General features: G+C 43.6%; 1 protein-coding gene across 4 annotated transcripts; it reads left to right on the top strand.

Moving 5' to 3' along the window:
• Window positions 1–3,219: 3,219 nt before the first annotated feature.
• stub1 (STIP1 homology and U-Box containing protein 1) lies at window positions 3,220–15,938 on the top strand. 4 transcript variants are annotated; one of them, XM_072712597.1, is made up of 8 exons: window positions 3,220–3,582; window positions 4,537–4,748; window positions 4,855–5,053; window positions 8,023–8,188; window positions 9,806–9,893; window positions 10,175–10,231; window positions 10,313–10,429; window positions 11,859–15,938. In XM_072712597.1, the coding sequence occupies exons 2-8, from the start codon at window positions 4,635–4,637 to the stop codon at window positions 11,982–11,984; spliced, it is 867 nt and encodes a 288-aa protein (XP_072568698.1). In that variant the 5' UTR covers window positions 3,220–3,582; window positions 4,537–4,634; the 3' UTR covers window positions 11,985–15,938. The 4 variants fall into 4 exon arrangements, with proteins under 4 accessions (XP_072568698.1, XP_023674923.1, XP_023674922.1 ...); XM_023819155.2 differs by having other exon boundaries at window positions 3,221–3,545; XM_023819154.2 differs by having other exon boundaries at window positions 3,225–3,349.
• The last annotated feature ends 113 nt before the right edge of the window (window positions 15,939–16,051 follow it).

Genomic DNA, 16,051 nt, shown 5'->3' with positions numbered 1-16,051 from the left:
TGTGTGTGTCATTGGTATATGTCTGTGAGGGGCTGGTGTCCTGGGTTGTTCCCTGTAGCCACTGGGATAGGCTTGGGAAACGCCCCCCCCCCCCCCCCCGAACCAGACAAGTGGTTACAGAAAGTGGATGAATGATTTACGGTGTGGGTGGGTGGGAGTGTGTGCATGTCTTGGGTCCTTGAGCTAACCCCCAGCTCCCTGGGTGCTGCTATGGTTTGACATACAGGAAGCAAAATACTTTGAGAGGCTAAATGGGATGTATCTATGGCTAATGATGCATTACTGGGTGAGTCTGTTAAACCTGAATGTCTTATTTTAAGATGTATTTGCATTGCAGTGGTGCTGTGGTGATATTGAAGTTGCAATACTGACCATCTTCGTCGTAGGGGGAGAGAAAATACCACTCCTCTCTGAGCAACCCATTAAAAGCCTGGGGAGGCAGAGCTTTCGAAGAAACAGATGGGGAGAATCGTAATGAAACAGCTCTCAGAAGGTCTGGCAAAGATCGACCAAAGCCAACTTCCGGGGAAGTACAAGGTCTGGTGCTACCAATTTACACTCTACAGGAGGGTGTTGTGGCCGCTGAAAATGAGTGATATCCCCTCATCCACCACAAGTAAAATGGATGGAAAAGCCAACTCGTGCATCAGAAAGTGGTTGGGGCTGCCATGGGGCCTCTCTGAAACAGGCCTCTTTGGAAGGAACACCCTCCAGCTGCCGCTTCAATCCATCAGTTTGGGCTACATGCAGGAAAAGACCAGGCTGGTTCTCGAGTTGAGAGAATCCACTGACCAAACCGTAAGGAATGTGAACACCAAGATTCCGACAGGCTGGACGTGGAACGCACAAACTGAGGTAGACCGAGCCATCAGTCGCCTGCAACATTAGGAGATTGTCGGCAGAGTCCAAGCAGGAAGAGCAGGTCTAGGGTGGGGAGAAGCGCCACGGTTCTGGTCCAAGGCCAACCGCAAAGAGAGGACGGAGATGGTGGTGGCAGCGGTGACAAGGATGGAGGAAGAGCGCTACAAGATCAAGGCCGTGTCAGAGGGCCGACAAGGAAGCTGGACGACCTGGGATGGGGTCATCAACCGAAACATCAGATGGACAGATCTTTGGAAGATCCCGCAGGCAAGGCTCAGCTTAACAGCCGCACAAACACATGACACGCTTCCCTGTCCTTGGAACCTTCACCAGTGGTTCGGGAGCGAGGAATGCTGCACACTCTGCAACACCCCTAATGCAAACCTCCAGCACATCTTGTCAGGTTGTAAGATCACACTCTCCCATGGATGTTATAGATGGCGCCACGACCAGGTCCTAAGGAACTTAGCAGAGGTGCTGGAGAGCCGTCGACAGGGTAGCAAAGGGGAACCACCTGCAGAGAATCACAGCCTCATCAGCTTTGTTGTGGAAGGTGGGGGGAGAAGGAATATTAGGCCAAAGGAAACACCTAGGCCGTTTTCCCCTGACCAGGAGTGGAACATGAGAGTTGACCTCGATAGGCAGCTGTTTCCCAACCGAGATCACTACTACATCTCTCCGCCCTGACATAGTGGCGTGGTCCACCAAAGTGAAATCTGTGCTCCTCATCAAGCTCACGATACCAGCAGAGGAGGGGATCGAGGCTTCCTATGAGCGAAAAAAGGCCAAGTACTCAGAGCTGGCTGCTGAGTACTAGATGGTTGGCTGGATGGATAGACTACCATCTATCCAGTGGAAGTTTGAGGCCGAGGCTATGTAGGGCTGTCAACCACACGCCTTCTGAGGGACATAGGAGTGACCGGAGGGAACCTGAAGAAGGCAACCTGAAGAAGAGCTGGCAGAGGAAGCTGAGAAAGGGAGTTTTTGGCTTTGGCTGAGGAGGAAGGACAAGTGCTGGGAAACAACAACCCCAATAACAGCCGCAGGGGAAACACCTATCAGCTGCAAGGGTGACAGGGAGACGTCAGTTTATCAGTGCACACAGTCATACCTAGAAGCCACAAATGCCAAGCACAGTCAGGTCCACAACGTTAACATACATCACAACAGTGACAGAACACAAGATGTTCTATATGCAGTTGTGGACAGTGCAGTCATCAGGATGAGAGAAGCTTTGGAAGCCATAGATTGGCCAAATGATGGCTGTAGTTATGTACAGCAACACTGTGACAACCAGGAAGATGATCACAAATTTCCTCAGGCAGAGGGGCAGGCAGTTTTTCAGCAATGTGAGGATGTTCACGACGATGATGAACGGGGTAATGGGGAGAACGATATCACGTACACCCAGATGCACCAGTACAAGTCAGAATTTTCAACTTACCCAGTGAGCGAAATGAGGATTATGCAGGTGACAGAGGCCTCCAGGAGCTTAAAACATCTGGCCAGATATTCAGAGAGGTACCTTTGTTAGCCAGTTTGTCTCTCACTGCTTCGATGGAGTACATGATGAGGCTCTGACAGGACATCACAGCAGTGAGCACTGCAAAAAAGCATCTTGAACAAGCAAATAAAGAAAAAAGACAGAGGCAGAAAAAAACTATCATGGGTGACAGTACAGACATCCGAGAGTAAAGTCATCCCCCCCATAATGCTCAGAATCCTCAAGATTAAATTAATCTGAAAGAGTTCAATGATGGTGATAATCAATGTCGTAACAGGACAAAACATGCAGGTGAATATGCACCAAACCCAAAAGGCACAAAACACTGTAGCTCTTTAAAGATAAAAGTGCAATCACGGAGGAATTAATCACAAGGACATGCAGTATCCCTCTTTGTGACGGTGTGAATATAGGGGTATTCATTTGTTCTTTCGAAATGTCAGCAAGTGTCTACTTTTCTTTTCCCTGGGTTCCCTCTCAGCCGTCAAAGCGGAACAAGTGTACGAAACTTGATGAAGGTGTGACTGTTCATACTCAACTGGTTTGTTGGAAAAAAAAAACCTTGGTCTAGATTTGTACTTTCTGGACTTGACCTATCCACCTCTAACTTTAATGGATTACTTTTGTAAGTGACTTCCCCAGCACTGCACAGGGTACACACGCACATATACACACACACTCACACCTAAAACCTGAAATTATTTTTTCAAAAGCACTCAAAGTACGCCAGATAAACTCGAAACAAAACATAACCAGCAGCAGGGCATTTGCTGTAATACCTTCGTAAAATACCAGATTACTTTGTCCTGATTGGTTAGTAACCCAGCGGGCAGTCTGCCCTATCCCAGCCTAGCACTTCCCTGACGCGCCTGCGTCATCGTGAAAACACGGCGCCGCTAAGGCAGCCATCAACTAGGCCACCGAGTGACGAGCTCTTAAAAGGGGGAAAAACGAGGAATATATCAATGACTGACGTGATGTATGGTGTGTTTCATCTACCTTCCGAGGCACTGAGTGATTCTTTCTATTAAAAAAGCAGTAAGGGTGAGAGGGAAAAGCGGAGTCCTTTGAGGCCGCACACATCAGAAAGAGACCTCGGTCTTTCCTTGTGTCGACGGCGGCCTAGAGAGGGAGCAACGCCGGCCGAGTGGAGTGACCATCCCTCACCGAATTAGCTGGCGTAAGGACACCTTCGGGATTGACAGGGGTGAAACGCGGTACTTTCGCTCAGTCAGGTCTAAAAATATAAGTGGGAAAAACCAAAATGTTAACCTTGTTGTTTAGGTGACTGAAGTAGCTTCGTGTTGCTAATTTGGTTCAGATTCAGCCGTGTGCTTGGCTAACATTACCAGCCTTTGCCATGCCAATGGTATTTGTATAACTGTCCACTTTCGGCAGAAGACATTCCACCTAGCGATACCTGTTTAAAGGATACATAAATTACGGTATAAGATCATTATTTTTTATTATGCTGATAAGCTGTAGATGGTGTGTTGCTGATGCCGGTAATACCTGTAATGTTACCTATTCCGAAAAGCCGCGTGTTTTTCGAGTTGATTTGGCTAAAACGGGACACCCATGCTGGTTAGTTGGGTAGCTGGTCATTAATTAATTAATGCAGAACATCAAATAATACGCTCCCAGAAAACCAGCGCGTGGGTTTAACTAGCTGTTTGTATCCGGAAATTGCCGCCCCCTTCGTGGCAAGATCCAAGTTTTTTCCCCCGTAGTCTTTATTTGAATAAAACTTGCAAATCCTGCACTCTGAGGCGCAGTGAGAGTGTTCTTCCGATCACGACGCACCAGGGTCGATGTTACCGAGCGAAAACGGAACATTTGTATCCAACTGAGAATCTGACATATCTGCGTTTTTAAAAATTTAATCGATGTTCAACGGTGGCCAGCAATGTCTGTCATAAACAGGATACATACTTGCAAACCAAAGACATCCAGTCCAGATCCCAGTCAGCTGTAATACCCTTCAGTGAGGTCCTTCACCTGTACTGCTTCAGTGGGATATGCTGGAATAAATGGGCAAATTTTTCAGTTGCAGTCTGGTGATGATATTGGGGGGTGTCATTTCAGCAACTATTTGCAATAGTGTTGCATAATACATCAGGCCAGAATATTCCGTCTGTTACCCGTATTTATGTCCTTATTTTCTTGGCTAGGTGTGGTGGCACACGGAGGTGGCAACTACCCAGCCAGAGACACGGGGAGCAGGATAGGGAAGGAAGGTGGAGAGGGTGTCACAGGGCTGGCAGAGAAGATGGCGGGCAGCCCTGAGAAGAGTGCCTCCGCGCAGGAGCTGAAGGAGCAGGGCAACCGGCTCTTCCTCAACCGCAAGTATCAGGAGGCGGCGGTGTGCTACAGCAAAGCCATCGTGAGTACTGACAGTGTGATGGTGTGTGTTGCCCGTCGCACAAAATAAGATACGCTCTCAGATCTGAATATTTATGACTAAAAAGTTAGCTCTCGTCTTCCCCCAGAACCGAAACCCCTCCGTAGCTGTGTACCACACCAACCGGGCTCTGTGCTACGTAAAGCTGCAGCAGCACGACAAAGCACTGGCCGACTGTAAGCACGCGCTGGAGCTGGACAGCCAATCGGTCAAGGCGCACTTCTTCCTGGGCCAGTGTCATCTGGAGCTGGAGAATTACGACGAGGCCATTGGCAACTTGCAGAGAGGTCAGAAAGAGCCCCAGGCAACAGCAAAATGAGCTTAATGTTCCAGCTAAGAAGCGGTGTCACTGCAGGAGTAGCTGTGTGTAAATAAGCTTACATTTTGCTTGAATATATGCTTTTCGTAAAACATTTCACTTCCCACTACATGCTGAACTAAAGTGGCAACTTTTAGGGATGCATTAATTTTTTTTATCTTTAATTATTTTTTTGAGACCAAGTATGAGTACTGATGACTGGTTCCAATGTTATTAGTTTAATAATTAGCAGACTAAAGATTTTTAAAATGCTTCTTTAATGAACTTTCTAGAAGCAAAATATAAAAAAAAAAACTTAAATAAAAATGGCTCTGCATGTGTCGAATTAAGTTGGCTGTTCGAAATGTTTTTGGGGTAGGCCAAGTTCCTCCATGGACAGCTTTCTGTGCATATGTCTTACACAATGCAAATTTTATGTCTTCGTTCCACACTGAAAAAAATCTCCAAACAACAGACATGTTTCCCATAAGTGTTTTACCTTGCCTGTTTTTGGGAGGTGGGAAGGTGAGGGGCGGGGGGACATGACTCTTGCTGGAGACTGATTTGGAAGTAGGGGTAAGGGATATGGCCAGAATGTCATATCACAATATCACATAATCCACATTATAGATCAGTTTTTTTAGAATGTGTGTAATAATGTCAACAATTTAAGAAGATCAATTACGTTTTTAGTTCAAGATCTAGTGACTAAATTGAGATCAATTGATACAGATAGACAAAGAAGTGGGATATACAGACAGTACTGAGATGTTAAGTTGAAACTCCTTTGTTTCAGGTTGATCTTTTGTTGTACTGTTGCAGTCTTGACAACTTGGCAATATGGCGGAAGGTAGATGGCACATGCAGGATGAGGGTTCAAATAAAGAGTAAATGCATCATTTGTGTGGAAGTACTTCACATTAAAAGTGAATGAGAATGCAGATCTGTCAGTATTGCAACTTCAATATCACCACAGCACCACTGCAATGCAAATACATCTTAAAATAAGACATTCAGGTTTATTGGACTCACCCATAGCCATATATATGTCCCATTTAGCCTCGGAAGTAGCCTAGTCTGTCTTTGTCATCACTTTGGCAGTTTATTTTGTTTATTGGGAATCCTGTATGTCAAAGTAATTGCTGCTAAAACAAAGGTTACCCCTTCACTTAGCCGCATCATTTTGCACAACATGGTATATAATAACCAATTAACATAAATTATTTTTTGTTACCGTATTGTGTGTTTTGAGTAGGGCTGAATGAGATTAGAAAAAGATTGTATTGTGATATTTAGGATTTGAAAATGAACTATATAGTCAAATGCAGAACTTATCTACCTTTAACTTATCTACCAAGAGTCTGTTAAATACCTTGGTGTTGTCGAGAGTCGCCAACAGACACAAAGCAGTGCAGACAGATCACTTTTGCTCATTGTCACTATTAAATCCAAAATATTTCCATACAGTGGAATATGGCCTTTTGTGACCAGTTCTTGTCTGTCTTTATCCTCTTCACTGATTTTTTTTGCTTAATTTCTCACAAACGGGCCACACAGTCTATGAATCTGTGTAACGGGACAAAACTGATGTGGTTGTCTTGGAGATCGCATCCAGTATTCATGCAAAAGCAGCAGCAAAAGGTACACTTTAGACTGATTTTTTATTTTTTTTTAAACCAATACTAGATAATTCTGAAAAGGAACTATCACTAAAATTGCAATGCTTGCTAAGTTTGGTTTCCTGAGACTAAGTAAATGTTTTAGCGCAGTTTGTTGATTTGAACCCAGCAGACTCGCGGCCCTTGCAATGTGATGACTGCATGTTAATATCATCATGGTATCATCATGTACATCACACATCATACAAGCCTAGTGGTACAGCATTGGGTAGCACTGTTGCCTCACTGTTTGCATATTCTCCCTGTGTGTGGGTGCCTTTGTGCCGGATCGGCCGATTTCCTTACACTGTCCAAAAACATTAAACTTAAGTGAACCTGAGTGGCTGAATTGACCGTATGTGTGACCAAGTGTACACCCTGCATTGTGTGGGTGCTTCCTGCCTTGCGCCAGTTGCCATATGTTATGTTATATTATATATAAATGATAGCTGAATGAGTCATCAGATTAATTGCTAGATTACTCGATTATTAATATAATTGATTGTGACAGCCCTAATTGTCTACCACTATCTTGGAACAAAAAGTAATGTTAGATGGTAAACTACTTGATCTGTTCATAAAATGGCCATATTTAGACTGGTTGGCTGATTGCCAGTCAGCACCGATCAGGGCAAAAATCAGCCATTTCCAGTCACTAGCCAATAGTTCGATTCATCCCTAACAATTGTTAACTCCGCTTTTAGTATCAAATACATGGCTCGTAACTTTTTTTTTTTTTTTTTTTTTTTTTTTTTAAAAGACTCTTAAATCCAACAGTATTAACGACTGATCTGCAAGAATAATATACTGCATAAGAGGTTCTGTTTTTACTGCCTTTGACATTTTCTCTGTCCGTGCTAATGTTTGCTGCATGGTTGCTGCAAAGTGCTGCTGGTGGTATTTTTGTTGTACTCTTTCTAATGTTTAGTTAATACTTCTTTACTTGGATTACTTGTTTTGTATGAACTTGTTTTCATACCTCCTCTAGATATTTTAGCAGAGCACACTTTGCCATTAGCTATGCTGTGGTTTTTATTAATTTTGAAGTACTTTGAATTACTACGGGCATTTTATGGTCCCATTTATTTTGCTTGTTTATATTAGTGATCGATCAAGTAGTATCGGTTATAGGCTTTGGTGCATTGTCACGAGGATGAGTACAAGTGCATGAGCACTGTATCGGACCCAGTGCTGATACTAGTATCGGTGTTGATGCACTCCTACTGACTTTATCGTAGGTCCCAGAGCTTTAAGAGTTTATAGGGCTTGTGTATCTCATGTTCTGCTTTTCTCCTCTCAGCCTACAACCTGGCGAAAGAGCAGCGTTTGAACTTTGGAGATGACATCCCCAGTGCGCTCAGAATAGCCAAGAAGAAGCGCTGGAACAGCATCGAGGAGAAGCGCATCAGTCAGGAGAACGAGTTGCATGCCTATCTCACCAAACTAATTCTGGCTGAGAAGGAGAGGTGAGCAAGTTCAGCTGCCCGTCCAACTTTCCTTATCCGCCTAATACACTGTTTTGATTTTTAAACTTTTCAGTCTTATTTTTGTCAGTCCGTCTTTAGTAATCTGTCAAGGTTCCAGCTCTATGTTTGAAATATAGGGTGCAATACCAGACATACACACACGAGGGCAGTAAACAACCCTCAGTTTATCTGAACCTCATATCCTTGATTTCTAGGAAGGAAAGTGAGTAAACAGAGGCAGTCTTACCAAGCACACAATAGGCAGTCAAGGCAACAGCAGTACTTGTTAAACCGATGTTCCACATTATTATACAATATAATTATGAACAATATACTTGAATCTGCGCTATGTTTACGTTGGGTTCTTGGCACTGTTGAAGGTGGTTCTACTGAAATCATCTTGAAGCAGACTCATTCTTGGGTTCTTTGCCTTCATAATTTGAGCTTTGTGTTCTGTCATTTAAGCGAGTGCCTGCTCTCACTTATATTCCCCTGTTAATGGAGGGTCATTGCATGTATCCTGTCCCAGGCCTGCAGGCGCTGCCCTAACCGCTGCTCTTTGCCAATTTTCTGAATCCCTGTATTAGGTCTGTAGCTGTAGCCCTAATAGCGGAAACTAAAAACAGCAACTTGGTCTATCTACCTATAAAGTCCCTGGGAAGTTGGTGCATAGAAATATTGTAAACAACCCAAGATTTGTCGTATTCATGATTGTAGTGGTATACCAGCAGTGAAACGAAATTGCTTCAGCTTCAGGCTGTGCAATAAACAAGATAGAAGAGTAACAAAATTAAAATAACTTAAAATAAGTATTAAAAATAGAGAGATATATATGGTACATAAAAGTAAAGAAGTTACAAGAAAATATGAGAAAATATTTTAAGTGCAGGTTGCAGTCATAGCTTATTTTAGTTTTTAATTGGTGGCGTTAATGATCTTAATGGCCTGGGGGTAGAAGCTTCTCCTCAGTGCCTCGGTCGTGGCCATAAGGCTCCGGAGGCGCCTGCCTGAACACAGCTGCTGAAATATTTGATGGCATGGGTGATGAGTGCCTCTAATTAGGCTTGGGCTGTGTCTGTTTTTTTTTCTTCCAGGATTTCTAAATACCAGGGTAATACAGTCATATTGCTCAGGCCTACCTCTGATAATATTTAATGCCCTTGATCTACATCACTGGATGTAGCTGTCCTGCAGGGTGGGCAATTCTGCCCTGGTCACTCTCCCAGTGCTCTGTATCGCCCTCTGCAGGGCTCTGTGGTCATCAGAGCTGTAGCTGTCATACCGGGAAATGATGCTTCTAGAAAGCATAGATCCCACATCAGCATTATTGAAGGTTGTTTGCAGATTTTGAATTTCCTCAGCTGCTTCAGATGATAGTCACTTCCTAACAGTTGTGCTAGGGAACTGGGCTCTTTTTTTTTGTAGCCAGGTTTTAAAATGAGGCGTGACAATGAGCATTAGTGCACATGGCCTGTCAGCCTGCTTTTGTTTTTATCTGGAACCTGTATGCAGTGATGTCACGGAGACCTGATCGCCGTACGGTGTTGTGTGATGTGTGTGTATACGACAGTGTGAGTATGACCGCCCTAGAGTAGACTCCCTGTGCCTCTGCTCTAGGGAATTGGAAGAGTGGCGGAAAAAACAAGACGAGGGCTTGGAAGACGGCAGAAACCGCAGCGAAGTAGCCAAGATCCAGTCCAAACACGTAAGTGGTGCCTGCTGTACCACTCAGATCCTTAGCTGCCCAGCGGTAGGTGGAAGGAAACGGCCTTTTCATGAGAACGCAGGCTTGCACTGTGGGGGGTGCGTCTGTGTGTGTGAGATTGTCGTTATTATAAAATCTACACACACATCCAAAGTGTGTTTACCTGAGACCCTCCTCTATGTACCATACGCTGCTGTCAGGATGTCATCGGTATTCACTTCCTCCCGGCGTTTTAGACTGAATGCTAAAATGTCTCTAACACTGGCTGCTCTCCTGGGCAGGACAAATACCTGTCAGACATGGACGAGCTCTTCTCACAGGTGGACGAGAAGAGGAAGGTGAGCATTCGGGTCGGCATGTCCCCCCACCCAGATCTGCTTGCGTGATGCTAAGTGGCCTCGCTGTGTCCCGCTCCGCAGAAACGTGAGATTCCAGACTACTTGTGCGGTAAGATCAGTTTCGAGCTGATGAGGGAGCCGTGCATCACCCCCAGTGGGATCACCTATGACCGCAAAGACATCGAGGAGCATCTACAGGTGAGCAAACGTCCGTCTGTCCTTCCATCACTGATTACCCTGAACCGGGCTGTGGGCGAAAAAGCATTTACAGCCACCCCTGGCTCCTGCGCTATGTTTTAACATTGGTTTAGTATACTCGCATTAAATTGTAAGGCTTTTTATTGTCAGGTCTGAACTCAGCGTGATATCTAGATGCTTGTTTCTCTTTTCATTTTAATGTTAACTGAATCATAGTTGAGGGAAAGCTAGAGTATGTTGCATGTGTAGGAAAACACAGTATGTCTGATCTAAATTTAGCTGTGGTTGTTTTCCACACAAATCGCTTCAAGTGTGGTGAGCTTGCTAGGGCAAGCAGTTAAATCAGAGCTCATTTGAGTTGTTTAGGTGTAAGCTGTTAGCTTAAGTGATGTCACACTTCTCTTGTGAATTAATTTTATCTGCTAATTTGTGTGGATGCCAGCTTGAGCCTCTGATGGATCCTGCTGGAGTCTGATCAGAAGTTGTGCGAGACCCGTGCACTGTACTTACAAAAGTGCAACATAGGTCACTTTTCCGCATGTCCTGTCAGGCTGCAGACGGTCGTGTGCATGTAAGCTCATGTTCATACTGCATTTGGCCGCAGACGCCAGAGATTGCGGTCTGTGCATGCATGCAGCAGTGATATTCCCCCACACCAGGAGAGGACAGATTTATTACCACAAACACAATTTCAAGCAATATGGTGAAACGGCTAAATGTATATTGTTAGTCTAGGCGATATTAAGGTAATATGGCACACCATGGCAACTTCAAATCCCAAATCCTTACGACAAAATGAGCCAGACACCCCCACACCCCCCCACCTGGTAAATTTCATCGCCAAGATTTAGTAATAGTGTTCTATTCCGAAATACAGTACAACACGGTATAATAATCTGAACAGTATACATTTTTCGGGGAGTAAAAATTTCATATGCAGTTACCTCTGCCTCTCCTACAACAATTCCTCTCTTTCTTGGTTGACCTTTTGTCTGTGAAAATCACCTACAGCAAACACCTAGTTAGTTTCGTCATACATGCGTGCTTGATCCCGATCTCCACCGGGGGGGGGGGGGGGGAAACTGGGCTTACATGCGCACCATCCACAGCCGTCTGGCGCAAACCCCTGACGACGGGATTTGTCACCTCACCCTGTGTTTGACCGAGTGCGTGCAGAAAAGTGAAGTATGAATTGGCCTTAAGGGATGGCATTACCCTCCTCTGAGAGGCTCAGCCGGAGCACACCTCGCGGTGCTCTGGCGTATGCGGGAATGTTGTCTTGGCCAATTGTGTCAGTAGAAGGACATGGACCATCGAGTGTGACAGTATAGATTTCCAGCAGTCGTCCTGGTTTATTCAGGGTGTCGCTTGCAGTCTGGCATTGCCGCTGTTCCCTTCCTGTGAAGTAACTTTCTGCATTGTGCTGCAGCGAGTGGGACATTTCGACCCCGTTACCCGAAGTCCTCTGACCCAAGATCAGCTGATTCCCAACCTGGCTATGAAGGAAGTAATAGATGCCTTTATCTTGGAGAACGGCTGGGTTGAGGACTACTGAGCCCAGAAGAGCAGGAGGAGGAGGAGAGTGAAAAACGAAAACAAAAAAGAACCAGAATAAAATGGAGGAGGAAAACAATCTCACATGGCCTCCTGGATTTGCACTTTAAACACACAGGCAGCAAATCAGACTGCCAGAGGGGGAGCAAAGAGCTTCGACTGTAACCCTCATCAGTACTTCTCCACTTTTACAATCTCCTGTCCCCATCATTGCCTCTGCTTCCAAAGCCCCAACCCCTGCCTAATCCCATATAGCTGGCCTCACCCAGAGTGTTTCATTTACAGATCATCCCATTAAAGTACAAATTTGCTTCTATCACAGTCCTGTTCACACATTAACTGTTCTGCCGTATTGTTTTTTTTTCTCTTTTGTTTCATCTAATGTTCCTTGCTATTCTTAAAAATTAAACCAATCCCTTATCTGTTCCTCTCTGTTGCAGATGGAAATCGTTCTGTTGACCTTAAATACCAAAAAGACTACCACGATATTTTACAATCAATGTTTTTAAAATTTCGCAAACAGCAGGTTACTCTGTCCAAAGGCTTTTTAAACCAGATATTTGCAGTGTATGGAGCATAATATAAAGCCAGTAACACGTCCATTATTGCTTTGAAAGCTGTTCTAGATGGTATGACAATTCAAGGAAGGTTGTAAGCCTTTTCTGGTAATGTAAGAGATATGGTTTGTCCTTATCCTGTTCTTGAAGGAGGTTGCTAAATCTCCACCTAAAATTTCACTCCTTTATGAAACAATCCCTTTTCTCTGGACAATACTGCTGTCGTTGAAGACTTCGAGACCATACCTTTATCATGTGGTTTAGTGTGGCTTTTTTTTTTTGGCATGCAGAATGGGTACTAGAATGCAATTTGTGTCTTTCTGCAGTTTTTTATTTATTTTTTTTTGCATTTTTCCTATGGACCCTGGAGAGGCATAGATGTCTGAGAATGTACATGTGATTGCGCTTGCAGTAAATATGTCTGCCGTATGTGTATCTTTAAGTGCGTTGGGTGTAAGATGAACATGTAGATGATGCTGGCCAGCTTTGCAGCGTGAAAACAGAAAGGCATGCGTTATCTCCTCTGCAGCTTGAGGTGTCACGATGAGGTCTGGCCTACAGGGTCTGCGGATGGGTCAGCTGGTGGTCTGGACTGTTTGGGAGGACCGAGTTATGCGGTGGTCTGGACTGCTTGGTTGGGGGCTGGGTAACACAGCAGTCTGGATTGCTCCATCAGGGCCTGGGTGTCGTGGTGGGCTTGACTGCTTAGACGGGGGTCAAGTTCTGTCATGGTCTGGACCTCTAGGCTACATAGTAGTCAGGCCTGGGTCAGGAGGTGGCCTTGACCTCTGACTTAGCAGATGCTCATTGGTGGTCAGGGCTGTTAACGTGTCACTGACCTCCTGCCTTTAGTGGTTAATAGCCAGTAAGAGGTGCTTCAGAACATTTTGAAAATACAATTCAGAATAAATAATTCATAATTGCATAATGGATTGAAATGTCCGTCAGACAAAAAAACATATTGTTCATTAGTTTTGATCCGTGAGTGTTTGTACGTACACACGTGTATCGAATTTCCATCTACACTGAGAAGTATGTCTCCTTTGTGTGTGCATGTATGTGTTTGGAGGTCGTACTGTGCATTGAATACAAATTAAATACCTGCAAGCAACAAGGGACTTGATTAATGGTATATCCACACGTGTCGTCCCTTGTTCCAATTTCCTGTGGGATCAATTTTGAAATGGTTAGTACCTGTAGGGGAACACAATCTGTTTTTGGGGAAGGGATTTTCAGCCATTGTGACTCATCGTGTGACTGTAAATCTTCATCATCACTGTCAACAGTACAACTGTTAAGTGTTAAAGACAATAGTTATGGTATGTTTGTGTAAGATAAAAGTATAAAATTATAAAAGTATAATTATATCCTGCTAAAAGTCACATGTTTGGCTGGTAGATTTAATATTTTTCCAGTGAGAAGATCTGACTTTTAAAGGGGCTGATCTGATATGATGTAAATACTGTGTTCAGAACTTGCAGCGTTTTTTTTTAAGGTGTCAATGTTATAAAAATCGTTTGGATTTTCTTGGACCGTCTGTACTATGCAATTCAGTACAAAGGGAGGCTGATAAAATTGTTTTAGTATGACTTGGTTGTGTCTTGCCTGAGCATTCGGTAGAAGGTAGGGAAGGACTGGTGATTAACGTCTCATTCATTCAGATTATAAAACCGGGACACACTATAAGTAAATCATGCCAGTTAAAAGCTGTAAAGATGCTTTTTACTCACAGGACTGAATGTAAGACACTATTAAATTCGTATGAATTTGATTGCAGCATTGTGAAATTACTATAACAAAATTCTTAACTTTAATACATTGAAAAATCTGAAATCTAAGTTACACATATTTTTTCTATTTCGCTGAAAGGATCTTGAGTCTTGTCTCACAGCTCCATCTTGGAATTTGGTTATGCCATGTTTTTTTATTTTTTATAAAGTCCATACCTTGTTGCCTCTCTGGGCTTATGTCTGAGTCTCTGTTTATATATGAGGTTGTGAGGAATTATGTATGTGTATATGCTTGTGTTTTGGACAAAATGATAGCTGTGACATTACAGTTCATTTTCTCTGACAGCTGGATTTGTTCTTGCCTGTATGGATTTCAGGTCGGATATCTGTGGATTTCTTGACGCTTGACATTGTACCATTCCACAATTGATTCCTAGTGAAAATAATTCATTTTTGTGATTTGCAGATGTTTTCCCTTTAATGCACCGGTCCTGGAGAGCTACTATCCAGTAGGTTTTCTGTCCCACTTGGCTTCTGATGAGCCACACCTGTTCCTGGTATTTACCTGAGTACAGGTGTGGCTCATCAGAAGCCGGGAATGATAGAAAACCTACTGGACAGTAGCTCTCCAGGACCGGAGTTGGAGACCCCTGCTTTAATGTAATGATTAATACAAAAAAGTAAATGAAGACCAAAATTTGCAAAATTGGGCATTTTCATAAACTTTGATATGCTATAAGCAAATCCTGGGGTCACAGTTTTTTATGTGATTCACCCAGAGTTGGTCAGCTATGGGATCGCCTTACCTGGGCAATAGTTAAAGCCAATTCATTAATGCAAATTTGGCTGTTCAGTTTCACTGCATTTCAATTGTGCTCTGCTCTTTGGAGGACATATAAAATTAATATGCTGTTCTCCTTTTTCCTTGATTTACTTCTAACTGTGTATATTCAAAATATTAAATGTAAGTATCCTTAGCAAATGGGGGGGGGACACTCATGCAGTTTTGAATTGGATATTGACAAAAGTCGTCCTGTAAACTTCCCATTTCTTGAAGAAAACTTCTCTCCTTCGTGGTCCTTTGCTGGTTTACGCGGAAGCTGGATCTACTGATGTGACCTAAAGTTATGTCTGCTTTCTGCTCATGTGGAGAAGATGCCAAACAAAGCTGCTGGGACTGAATTGCATTCTGTGGATCTGATTTGGCTCATCCTACAGTGGCACTTTCTCTGAGAGCAATCTTTGGAACTCCTTACCTGTGTGAATGGAAGCTGAAACTTCCTTGACTGTATCCTGTATATTAGTTGCATTTAGGACCCTGATGACACGTGGATAATCCCTGCTGACTTTGATCCTGGGTAGCTCCTTACTGCGATGTAAATCTCAGAATGACGATACCTTATTTACCAATGGGCCTCTTGGCAGTTACCTGGTTTGCAAATGGATTAGTCGTGTGACTAATCTATGGAGCTGGTGGTCTTATTGTGATGCCAGCAACCCTGTGTGTGATGGAGCACTTCTGTAGTCCTTGGGACAGTTCTACTGTGGCGATAATGTTGGGTTCACTCTGAATGTTGCACAGCACAATGATACAGATACATGTGTCATGCTGTAATACAGTGTTAATATGTAATACTTATGGTGAGTTAATAAATAATTGACAAATAAGAGGAGTCTTTACCTGCTTGAGGGTGTTTGCTGTTAATCTTGAATTAAATGTTACTGAAAAACCGGGAAAGATTATTTGTAAATCAGTGTTTAAATGTTTTCACAATTTTGCA

Source organism: Paramormyrops kingsleyae, chromosome 5 (genome assembly GCF_048594095.1).
Source record: "Paramormyrops kingsleyae isolate MSU_618 chromosome 5, PKINGS_0.4, whole genome shotgun sequence".
NCBI classification, from domain to species: domain Eukaryota; kingdom Metazoa; phylum Chordata; class Actinopteri; order Osteoglossiformes; family Mormyridae; genus Paramormyrops; species Paramormyrops kingsleyae.
This window is presented reverse-complemented; position numbering and strand designations above follow the sequence as displayed.

Bases quoted from the DNA above. Each gene is read 5' to 3' on its own strand.
- stub1 (XM_023819154.2), top strand. The intron at 4,749-4,854 runs GTGAGTACTGAC...GTCTTCCCCCAG, and splicing joins TGTGCTACAGCAAAGCCATC to AACCGAAACCCCTCCGTAGC. The intron at 5,054-8,022 runs GTCAGAAAGAGC...TTCTCCTCTCAG, and splicing joins CATTGGCAACTTGCAGAGAG to CCTACAACCTGGCGAAAGAG.